At 61.5% G+C, this 11,626-nt stretch overlaps 1 protein-coding gene across 2 annotated transcripts in view; it reads left to right on the forward strand.

The window, feature by feature from the left end:
- The window catches only part of TEX261 (testis expressed 261), a 15,538-nt gene extending 4,202 nt beyond the window's left edge, over nucleotides 1-11,336 (forward strand). The window contains exons 1-6 of one of the 2 annotated variants that reach the window (XM_065662723.1): nucleotides 4,725-4,930; nucleotides 5,677-5,756; nucleotides 6,321-6,474; nucleotides 8,793-8,860; nucleotides 9,815-9,917; nucleotides 10,825-11,336. In XM_065662723.1, coding sequence (XP_065518795.1) covers nucleotides 4,861-4,930; nucleotides 5,677-5,756; nucleotides 6,321-6,474; nucleotides 8,793-8,860; nucleotides 9,815-9,917; nucleotides 10,825-10,940 — 591 coding nt within the window. In that variant the 5' untranslated portion in view covers nucleotides 4,725-4,860 and the 3' untranslated portion in view covers nucleotides 10,941-11,336. Of the gene's footprint in view, nucleotides 1-4,724; nucleotides 4,931-5,676; nucleotides 5,757-6,320; nucleotides 6,475-8,792; nucleotides 8,861-9,814; nucleotides 9,918-10,824 lie in introns of those variants that run through there. The other variant, XM_065662733.1, reaches the window with a different exon arrangement.
- Nucleotides 11,337-11,626: the final 290 nt, after the last annotated feature.

An 11,626-nucleotide genomic window follows, 5' to 3' on the forward strand; every position in this document is an offset into this window, starting at 1 on the left:
TCATGGGGATGTGTGGGGCTTGGGGGGAAACCCCATCCATGGGGATGTGTGGGGTTTGGGGGGGACAAAATCCCATCCATGGGGATGTGTGGGGTTTGGGGGGGAAAACCCCATCCATGGGGATGTGTGGGGCCTGGGGGGCAAAACCCCATCCATGGGGATGTGTGGGGCCTGGGGGGCAAAACCCCATCCATGGGGATGTGTGGGGCCTGGGGGGCAAAACCCCATCCATGGGGATGTGTGGGGCTTGGGGGCAAAACCCCATCCATGGGGATGTGTGGGGCTTGGGGGGGAAACCCCATCCATGGGGATGTGTGGGGCTTGGGGGGGAAACCCCATCCATGGGGATGTGTGGGGCTTGGGGGGAAACCCCATCCATGGGGATGTGTGGGGCTTGGGGGGGAAACCCCATCCATGGGGATGTGTGGGGCTTGAGGGGGAAACCCCATCCATGGGGATGTGTGGGGCTTGGGGGGAAAACCCCATCCATGGGGATGTGTGGGGCTTGGGGGGCAAAACCCCATCCATGGGGATGTGTGGGGCTTGGGGGGGAAACCCCATCCATGGGGATGTGTGGGGCAAACCCCATCCATGGGGATGTGTGGGGCCTGGGGGGGAAACCCCATCCATGGGGATGTGTGGGGCTTGGGGGGGAAAACCCCATCCATGGGGATGTGTGGGGCTTGGGGGGCAAAAAATCCCATCCATGGGGATGTGTGGGGTTTGGGGTGCAAAACCCCATCCATGGGGATGTGTGGGGTTTGGGGGGCAAAACCCCATCCATGGGGATGTGTGGGGTTTGGGGGGCAAAACCCCATCCATGGGGATGTGTGGGGCTTGGGGGGCAAAACCCCATCCATGGGGATGTGTGGGGCTTGGGGGGCAAAACCCCATCCATGGGGATGTGTGGGGCTTGGGGGCAAAACCCCATCCATGGGGATGTGTGGGGCTTGGGGGGGAAACCCCATCCATGGGGATGTGTGGGGCTTGGGGGGCAAAACCCCATCCATGGGGATGTGTGGGGCTTGGGGGGCAAAACCCCATCCATGGAGGGAAAGGTGGGAAATCCATCCCGAAAAGAGCCCCAGCACCCGGCCCCATGGACAGCGCGGGGCCGCGGGCGCTGCGGTGCAGGGAGGGTACCAAAGCCGTGGCTGGGGTGCACCCCAAGCTGCATCCCGCACCCTGTGGTCCCCAGCACGGGGCGATCACCCCAGTGAGCATCCCTCGAAGATGCAGGAGCCGGGATGGGGGCATCGTGGCGCAGGGGACCCCGGGATGGGGAGCGGGGTGATGGGGGTGCTGTGCTTGGGGGTGCAGCTGGGTGGTTTCTGGGTGTTTGGGGTGCAGGGGTAAGGAGCAGGCTTGGGATGCTCAGGGTGCTTGGGGTGCTCAGGGTGTTTGGGGTGCTCAGGGTGTTTGGGGTGCTCAGGGTGCTTGGGATGCTCAGGGTGCTTGGGATGCTCAGGGTGCTTGGTCTACCTGGGGTGCCTGGACATACTCAGGGTGCTGGGGTGCTTGGGGTGCCCAGAATGCCTGAGCAACTTGGGGTGCATGGAGAGCCCAGGGATGCATGGATAACCTGGAATGCTTGCGGTGCTCAGGGTGCCCAGGATGCCTGGAGTGCCTGAGGAAATTGGGGTGCATGGGATACCCAGGGCGTACCGGGTACTTGGGGTGCATGGGGTAGACGGGGTACTTGGGGTGCATGAGGTGCCTGAGGCACTTGGGGTGCTCGGGGTGCCCAAGGTGCCCAGGGAGCTCAGGGTACCGGGGGTGCCTGGGGTGCTCAGGATGCTTGGGGTACCCGGGATGCTCGGGGGTGCCCAGAGTGCTTGGGATTCTCTGGGGTCCTTGAGGTGCTTGGGGTACCCAGGGTGCAGGGGATGCATGGGGTATTTGGGTTACCTGGGATGCTCAGGGTGCTTGGGATGCTGAGGGGATGCTGGGGGGGGGGTGGAACTGGGGGTGCTCAGGGCTTTCAAGGTGCCCGTGTTTCTTGGGGCGCCCGGCCCCTCGGCAGCATCAAGGGGTTCTGAGGCTCACATTGGGGTGCAAAAGGCAGCGCAGCCCCCTCTTAACGCGCTCCTGGCTCCAGACAGAGCTTCCGCTGGGGTTAGGCAGGAGCCGCAAGGGCAGCTCCACGAGGGGGGAGAAGGAAATCACAGGGAAAACGGGAATCCTCGGGACAGGGCGCGCAGGGAGAGGGCGAGGGCCCAGCGCCGGCTCTGCCCCCACCGCCCGGCACGAACCCGGGGCACCGCCTCCCCAGGGAGCTTCCCGATGGATTTCAGCCGCTGCTCCTCACGAGATGCTTCCAGGCCCGGTTGGAATCCCGCTCCTCCCGGCGGATCCCAGGGGCTGCGGGGTCCCAGTTTGCAGCCAGAGCCCTCGGCAGCGCAGCCTGGCCAGAGCTGCAGGAGGAGGGGGCAGGAGGATGGGGGCAGGAGGATGGGGGCAGGAGGATGGGGCAGGAGGAGGGGGCAGGAGGAGGGGGCAGGAGGATGGGCAGGAGGATGGGGCAGGAGGAGGGGGCAGGAGGATGGGGGCAGGAGGATGCGGGCAGGAGGATGGGGGCAGGAGGATGGGGCAGGAGGATGGGGGCAGGAGAATGGGGCAGGAGGATGGGGCAGGAGGATGGGGCAGGAGGATGGAGGCAGGAGGATGGAGGCAGGAGGATGGGGCAGGAGGATGGGGCAGGAGGATGGAGGCAGGAGGATGGAGGCAGGAGGATGGGGGCAGGAGGATGGGGCAGGAGGATGGGGGCAGGAGGATGGGGCAGGAGGAGGGGGCAGGAGGAGGGGGCTTGTCCAGGGATGCTCCGCACGCTGTGGGGCACTGATGGGAGAAGAGCACAGAAGGGGGTTCCCGAGGGGGCACCCCCTGCACCCACCCCCCTGCACCCACTCAGCAGGGGCAGCAGGGGCTCCGCAGGCTGGCGCGGACACACATGGACACACATGGACACATGGACACATGGACACACATGGACACACATGGACACACAGGTACATACAGGCACACACATGGACACACATGTACATGCATGCACACGCCTGTACACACCCCCCCCCCACGCACAGACCCACCCCACGCCCCCCTCCATGTGTGTACCCCGGGTCTCTCAGCTCTGGGGGTCTGCAGGTGCGGGGATGCAGCAGGGATTCAGGAAGGATACAGGAAGGATACAGGGAGATGATGCAGGAGGGTGCAGAGCAAGGCAGGGGTTGAAGGTGGATGTGTTGGGATGCAGGAGGGATGCAGGAGTGCAGGGGGGTGAAGGGGGTGCAAGAAGGATGCAGGGAGGTGCACGAAGGGTGCAGGGAGGGCTGCAGGAATGATACAGGGCATGCAGGAGGGATGCAGGGGGATGCAGGGGGATGCAGGAGGGATGCAGGGGGATGCAGGGGGATGCAGGGGGATGCAGGGGGATGCAGGAGGGATGCAGGGGGATGCAGGGGGATGCAGGAGGGATGCAGGGGGATGCAGGAGGGATGCAGGAGGGATGCAGGGGGATGCAGGGGGATGCAGGGGGATGCAGGAGGGATGCAGGGGGATGCAGGAGGGATGCAGGAGGGATGCAGGGGGATGCAGGAGGGATGCAGAGGGATGCAGCGGTGATCAGGGGGGTTCAAGGGGAAGGTAGGGGGGTGCAGTGGGGATGCAGGGGGTGCAGGAGGGATGCAGGGAGATGCAGGAGGGATGCGGGGGGATGCAGGGAATGCAGAGGGATGCAGGGAGGATAAGGAGGGCTGCAGGAGATGCAGGAGGGATGCAGTGGGTGCCAGGACCGTGCTGTGCTGCCCCATCACTGCAGACCCAGGGAGGTGTGAACCGGCACTAGGAGCCCCCGCCTGGGCCATCTCCAATGGGGACATCAGCACCCGGCGATGCACCCAGTACAGCCCAACGTATCCCAGTACAGCCCAGTGTACCCCAGTGCTTAGGGGGTATAGGAGTCCCTACAGGCGTGCAGAGGTTCCTGTAGGGGTTGTGTGGTCCCTATATGGGTGAAGGAGTCCCTATAGGGGTGCAGGGATTCTTATAGGGGTGAAGTGAGTCTCGATATGGGTGTTGAGGTCCCTATACAGCCTCGGGGGCGCTGTACGGGTGCAGAGGGGGTCCCTATGGGTGGGTGGGCTGTGTGGCTGGACAGGGGGTCCCTATTTAGGAGCTGGGGACCCCTATACAGCTCTATGAGGTGTCCCTGTACACATGGAGGGGGCCTCTATATGGGGGCATCCCTGTATGGCTGCAGAGGAACCCTACACAGGTTTTGGGGAGTCATGGCAGAGTTTTGGGGGTCCCTATGCAGTTTGGGGTCCCCGTATGGCTTGGGGGGGGGGGTCTTTGTATGGTTTTGGGTCACTGAATGGTTTTAAGGTGTCCCTGCGTGGTTTGGGGGTCCCGGTACAGCTCGGGGGGTCCCTTTATTGTCCGGAGCCCTGTGCATTTTGGGGAGGGTCCCTTGTGGTTTGGGGGGTCCCATGCAGTTGGGGGGGGTCCGATACAGTTTGGGGGTCCCCTACTGTTTGCGGGTGCCCTGTGTGTTTCCATACCCCCCCATTCCATGTCCCTCTGCCCCTTTAGGGCTCCCTCCACATCTCGGAGTCCCCCCAAGTTTCATATCCCCTCCGCCCCCCCCCCGCACTCCCCGCAGGATCCCTCCGCGCCTGCAGGGGTCGCTGTGGCGCCGTGCAGCGGCCGGGCCGCGCAGGAGCGGCTGATCTCTCTTGTTCCGGCGCCGCGTGTTCAGCGCCGCTGTCGCCGCCGCCGCCGCCGGACCGGGAGCGGCGGCCCCGGTCCAGGCCCCGGCCCGGTCTCCGGTCTCCGGTCTCCGGCCCCGGCCCCGGCCCCGCCATGTGGTTCATGTACGCGCTGAGCTGGCTGTCCCTGCTCATACAGGTGGCCTTCGTCACCCTGGCCATCGGTGAGGCCGCAGCCTCCCCCCGCGGGCTGTCGCGATATGTCGGGGGGCTGAGGGGGAGGTGGTGGGGGGGGGGGGGGTCCGTCACCGCCCGGGGGTGCTCTGGAGGTTGGGGGGGCCCATGGGTGCCCACAGAGACCCCCCCGAGGGAGGTTGGGGGTCCCCTGGGTGCCCCCGAGGCCTCAGACAGGGCCGGAGGTTGGGGGTCTCTCGGTTGTCCCCCAGGCCTCAGCTCCCGACTTTGGGGTCCCCTGGGTGCCCCCGGGACCCTCGGGGTGCTCCGGGGATTGGGGGTCCTCTGGGTGCCCCCAAGAGCTCAGAGAGCGCCCGAGGTTGGGGATCCCTTGGGTAGTGCAAAGGTTGGGGGTGCCCCGCAGGCCTCTGACGCTGGGGGGTCCCGTCGGTGCCATTGAGGTGCCCCTGCCATTGGGGTCCTCTGGGTGCCTCTGTTACCCCTTGGGGACCCCAGAAACTGGGGGCTCCTTGGGTGCCCCTGAGACCTCAGGGAGCCCCTGAGTTTGGGGGGGGGTCCCCTGTGTATCCCGGAGGCCTCAGCCCCCGAGCCTGGGGGTCCCATCAGTGCCTCCGATGTCCAGTGGCTGCCCCAGAGATTGGGGGTCCCCGGAGCATTGCAGGGCTGGGGTTCACCCCTGCCCGCAGCCTCTTCCGGCCGAAGGCAGCAGCAGCGTTTGCCACGTTCCCTCCTGTATCCCTGCTCCATCCCTGCTCATCCCGACCTCCCTCCGCAGCGGCCGGGCTCTACTACCTGGCGGAGCTGATCGAGGAGTACACGGTTGTCACCAAGAGGATCATCAAGTACATGATCTGGGTAAGGCCCTGCGTGCACACATGGAGGGGGTCCTCAGCGCCGTCACCCCAGGGAGCTGGCACAGCACCCACAGCGTGGGGAGCACTTGGGAAGCGCGTCCCTGTCCCAGCGCAGCTGGGTGCGTTTCCCTTTGGATTCTTCCAAGGGGCTGGTGCTGAGCGGGAGGTGCATGGGTGGATGTGGTGCTGTCAGCACTAAAGCCGCCTTGGCCATGGCAGGGTTCCTGCCTGTGCTGCTGCCTTCACCCCCGTGGTCACCCCATGTTCACCCCCATGTTCACCCCTGTGTTCACTCCATGTTCACCCCCATGTTCACCCCCGTGTTCACCCCATGTTCACCCCCATGTTCACCCCTGTGTTCACTCCATGTTCACCCCCATGTTTACTCCGTGTTCACCCCCGTGTTCACCCCATGGTCACTCCATGTTCACCCCCGTGTTCACCCCATGGTCATCCCCATGGTCACCCCCGTGTTCACCCCATGGTCAGCCCCATGTTCACCCCCGTGGTCATCCCCATGGTCACCCTATGTTAACCCCCATGTTCACCCCACTTTCTCCCCCAGTTCTCTTCGGCCGTACTGGTGGGGCTCTACCTCTTCGAACAGTTCCCTGGCTTCATGGTCGGAGTGGGGCTCTTCACCAACCTCGTCTACTTTGGGCTGCTGCAGACCTTCCCTTTCATCGTGCTCACCTCCTCCAACTTCATCCTGTCCTGTGGTGAGTGGGGCTGTCACCTCCCCATGGGTGACACTGTCACCTCCCCATGGGTGACACTGTCGTCTCCCCATGGTTGACACTGTCGTCTCCCTATGGTTGATGCTGTCACCTCCCCATGGTTGACGCTGTCACCTCCCCGTGGTTGACGCCGTCACCTCCCCATGGGTGACACTGTCACCTCCCCATGGTTGACGCTGTCACCTCCCCATGGGTGACACTGTCACCTCCCCATGGGTGACACTGTCACCTCCCCATGGTTGACGCTGTCACCTCCCCATGGGTGACACTGTCGTCTCCCATGGTTGACACCATCAGCTCCCCATGGGTGGCACTGTCACCCCATCCCCGGGTGGGCTCTGGGTGGCAGCAGCGGTTTGGCTTTTGCTCCTGCAGCCTCCGTGGCTTCCAAAAGGACTTTGAGCTTTGTACCGGGCTGTGCCATTGTGGTTTATGGTGGGGCTGTGATAACTGCGGCCTGGGGGGGTGGGTGTGGAGTTCCCCAGCTCTGGTTCTGCTCCGAACTCATGGAGCAGCGCTGTGGGGATGAGATCCCAGTGTCCTCCCTGCGGAGCTGTTCCGGGTGCTCAATGGCCAAAGAGCAGGAGGGGTTGAAGCCCACCTCTAAGCCTTTACCCCGGGCTGTAGGGGCAGGCTGGGGGCACAGTGGCTGCGAGAGGTGGGAGGGTTCTGCCAGCAGCTCCTGATGGTTGGAGGAGGAAAAGCTTTGAGACAAAGCCCGTCATTAATGAGGAAAATCGGATTCTGACACGTTCGTGGGGGAGCCTCGTGGAGCTCAACCAGGCCAAGGGCAAGGTCCTGCTCCCGGGTCGGGGCATCCCAGCACAAACCCAGGCTGGGATGGAGCAGCCCTGAGGAGACCTGAGAGCAGCTCCAGTGCCTAAAGGGGCTGCAGGAAACCTGGAGAGGGGCTCGGGACAAGGGCCTGTAGGGCCAGGCCAAAGGGAATGGCTTGAACCTGCCCGAGGGGAGACTGAGCTGAGCTCTTAGGCAGAAGCTCTTCCCTGTGAGGGTGCTGAGGCGCTGGCACAGGGTGCCCAGAGAAGCTGTGGCTGCCCCATCCCTGGCAGTGCTCAAGGCCAGGTTGGACACAGGGGCTTGGAGCAAGCTGCTCCAGTGGAAGGGGTCCCTGCCCGGGGCAGGGGTTGGGGCTGGAGGAGCTTTAAGGTCCCTTCAACCCAAACCATTCCGTGGTTGCCTGCTGTGCTGAGCTGTTGGGCAGCCAGAGCCGTGTCACGGACTGACCCCAGAGGAGATCTGGGCTGGAGCACCAGCAGCTCTGCCACTTAAACTGGTTCGTAGCTGCTCTGAGTAGGCCAAATGGTTTCATGCCCTGTGAGCTGCAGAGCCTCCTGCGTGTTCTCCTGTCCTGGCCATGGATCTGCCCTCAGCCCCTGCTCCGGGTGATGGGCAGTGACACCTGAAGTAGCAAACAGGCAGAATCTTCCAGTGTGACTTCCGAGAGCCCTTACGCATGTTTCAGAGCGCGTCTGTGTGCAGCTGGAGCGCCTCTGCTGCTCAGAGCACTCGCGTAGGCAGGGTTAGCATGGAATCGGGGAATGGTTTGTGCTGAAGGGACCTTAAAGCTCCTCCAGCGCCAACCCCTGCCACGGGCAGGGACCCCTTCCACTGGAGCAGCTTGCTCCAAGCCCCTGTGTCCAACCTGGCCTTGAGCACTTTGTTCTCCCTTGGGGTATAGAGCAGGGATGTGTTTTCTGGAGCCAGATTGGGTCTGGATTTGGTGATGGATGAAGAGAGGAGGATAAATCCACGGGGGACACTGCCTCCTGCCTGCCCTGGGGCTCCTGGGCTGGAGCTGCGGTCTTCTTGTCTTGCCTAAAAGGCAAAAGCAACTCCAGTTCCTGCCTCTTAAGAGCTGAATGGTGTTTCCAGCGCTAACCCTCGTGTGCTGCCCGCGTTTCAGCTTCGCTTGCTTTACACATGGCACAAGAGCTGCTCCCTGCAGCAGCTGCCGGGGCCCTTGGGGGGGGACTCTGTGCTTTGCTCAGCTCTGGGCAGCATTAGCAAGTGTCAGGCTGGGCTCCCCTGGGCCAGGGCGAGTAAAGCACCACGGGGACAAGGGATTTGGGGCTGAGCTGAGGGATGGGGCTCGTGCGGCTCACACCAGAGCTGTGAAAGTCTTTTAGCAGCAGCAGGATGCGGGTGCGAGGGGCTGGGGAAGGGGCTGAGCAGCACTGAGAGGCTGGGCTCCCAGCAGGAGCTGCTCCCTCCTCCTCCTCCTCCTCCTCCTGCAGCGCCTTTGGGCTGAGCTGGTGCTGTTTCTGCTGTCTCCTTTGCAGGGCTGGTTATATTCAATCACTACCTGGCGTTCCAGTACTTCGCTGAGGAGTATTACCTGTTCTCTGAGGTGAGAGGCCTTTGGGAAGGAGTCAGTCCCTGCTCTTCCAGCCCACGTGGAGCTGCTGGAGGCTGGGAGATGCCATCGTGCTCGGGATGCTTCTCACAGCCCTTCCCTTGGGGTGCCCTCAGCATGGGAGCTGCAGCTTCTGCTCCAGGATGGGGCTTGGGGCTTCCGCAGCCACTCAGAGGCATTAAAAGCACTGAGTGCAAAGCACAGATTGTGCTGTTCTGATGTGCTAAACCCAGGGACAGTAGAAAATGAGATCATTTTAAATGTCTTTTGACCACAAATCACTTCCCTTCTGGAATTACCACTCCCTATTTTTATCTCTCTGATGTGCTAATTCTCTGTCGCCATCTTCGTGTGAAGGTCCAAACTCTCCAAAGGGGCTTGCCTGGCCCCAAAATAGCTGCCACTTAGTGCAGATTCTAAAAACCAAAGAGAAAATCTCCACCAAACTGATGAAACCCACAGGTTTTTATGCAGTTTAACCAGCGTTTGGGGGCACAGAGAGGCTGATGCAGCAGCTCTGCTCTCCCCAGACCCCAGTGGCCCATCCTGGGGCAGGAGGAGCAAACCCAGGTCTTGCCTCTTCCTTTTAGCCCCTGGAAGTGTGAAGGGGATTTCCTGGCTCAAAGCAGCACAGCCAGCATCCTGCTTCCTTCATTCTCGTTGGGAATTGTTGGGAGCAGTGGAGGTTTCCAGGAGCAAAGGCTTCTCCTGCATCCTTCCATGGGTGCTCCTGGGTGCTGTTTATGCCCTTCCTGGCTCCACAGTGGGACACTATCTCAGCACCTGGGGCTTGGGAGAGGTTGAGCTGCAGTTCTGCCCTTTCAGACCCCTTTATCTCCGGGGGGTGGTTCAGGGAGACACTTGGGGCATCCCATGGGCTGGGGCAGCAGCCGGGATGTGCTGCCTGCGCTGTGGCTCTGCTCTCACTGCCTCTGTCTCTGCCTGCAGGTTCTTGCCTACTTCACCTTCTGCCTCTGGTTAATCCCTTTTGCTTTCTTCGTGTCCTTGTCAGCTGGGGAGAACGTCCTGCCCTCCACAGTGCAGCCTGGAGGTGAGTGATGGCCTCTCACAGGGCTCTGTGCTCAGCACAGCCCCTTGCACACCCCATTCCCGCAGCATGGAGCAGGGACAGGGTGCAGCAGGTGGGGTAAACCCTTCCAAAGCCACGGCAGGGAAAGGGTGAGCAGAATGAGGGGCATCAGGAAGAACTTCTTTACTGTAAGAGTGACAGAGCACTGGAACAGGTTGCCCAGGGGGGTTGTGGAGTCTCCTACACTGGAGATATTCAAGGCCCGCCTGGACAAGTTCCTGTGTGATGTACTGTAGGTTACCCTGCTCTTGCAGGGGGGTTGGACTAGATGATCTTTTTAGGTCCCTTCCAACCCTTGGGATTCTGTGATTCTGTGATTCTGTGATTCTTCCTGCTTCACATCCTCTCCAGGCCTGGGGCCCTCTTGCTTTCTGTGGACTCTTCCTGCAGCTCAAAACAGGGAGCTCAGGATTTGGGCTCCCTGTCAGTGGCTTATGGGAGCATCAGGTAGGGTAGATAGAAGCAAACCAGCAACTTCCATGCTTTAAATGCAGCCAGATGGGATCAAACCAATAACTTCCATGCTTTAAGGGCAGCTGGATGGTATCAAACCAGTAACTTCCATGCTTTAAGGGCAGCTGGATGGTATCAAACCAGCAACTTCCATGCTTTAAGGGCAGCCAAATGGGATCAAACCAGCGACTTCCATGCTTTAAGGGCAGCCAAATGGCATCAAACCAGTAACTTCCATGCTTTAAATGCAGGTAGGTGAGAGTAAACCAGTAAATTCCATGCTTTAAAGGAAGCCAGATGGGATCAAGCGAGCAGCTCCCGTGCTTTAAAGGCAGATCATGCATTTCAGGCCCTGAAACCAAGCCCATCCCAGGCTGTTGATCGGTGTTTGATTTTGCTCCCCTTATCCCCACAGACGACGTGGTCTCCAACTACTTCACCAAAGGGAAGAGGGGGAAGCGCTCTGGGATCCTCCTCATCTTCTCTTTCATCAAGGAGGCCATCCTGCCCAGCCGACAGAAGATCTACTGAGCAGGGATGCTGCCCTGAAGGAGCGGGGCCACCCCAGACTGTGCAGGGGGCTGTGGGGCAGCAGCACTGACCCCACGCCTCGCTCCATCCCTCCTTAATGTATCCCAGCGGGATTTTCTTGGGAATTGTTGCTGGGAACGCTGGGACTGCAGGTCCCGGATGCAGAGGGAGGGTTCCATCCAGCTCCAGGACTGTGTGCAAGGAGGATGTTTGGTTCCAGCTGAGCACAAGGAGGGTCCCAGCTCCCCTCCCTGGCACTGCCCACCCTGGGAGATGTTGTCACCTCGCAGGGCTTTACAAGCAGGAGCTGGCACGTGGGGTATTTCGGCAGCAGGACGTGCTTGACGTTGAACTGAGGTTTCCACAGAGCCATTCATTAAAGAGAGAATAAAGTGACCCAAGTGTCCAGCTCCCCACGGATTCCCACTGGGAAGCTGCCAGCTCTGGAGGATGCTGGTGTGTCCCATTCCCACCCCCCCCCCCCCAATGCTCTGTGGCTGTAGGGCTGTGACCTGAAGCTCTCAACCTGGTGGTTTGGGTGATTTTGGTGTTGGAAACAGTCACTTCTCTTCTCTCTGGCCCTAGGAATGTGTTTCATGGAGAGTGATGCTCGCCATGGGGAGTGAGTTTCTGCAGCTTCCCTTGGGTGTCATCTTCTGGCATTCCCGGTGCTGCTGCACATCCCA

This window comes from Lathamus discolor, chromosome 1 (genome assembly GCF_037157495.1).
Source record: "Lathamus discolor isolate bLatDis1 chromosome 1, bLatDis1.hap1, whole genome shotgun sequence".
NCBI classification, from domain to species: Eukaryota; Metazoa; Chordata; class Aves; order Psittaciformes; family Psittacidae; genus Lathamus; species Lathamus discolor.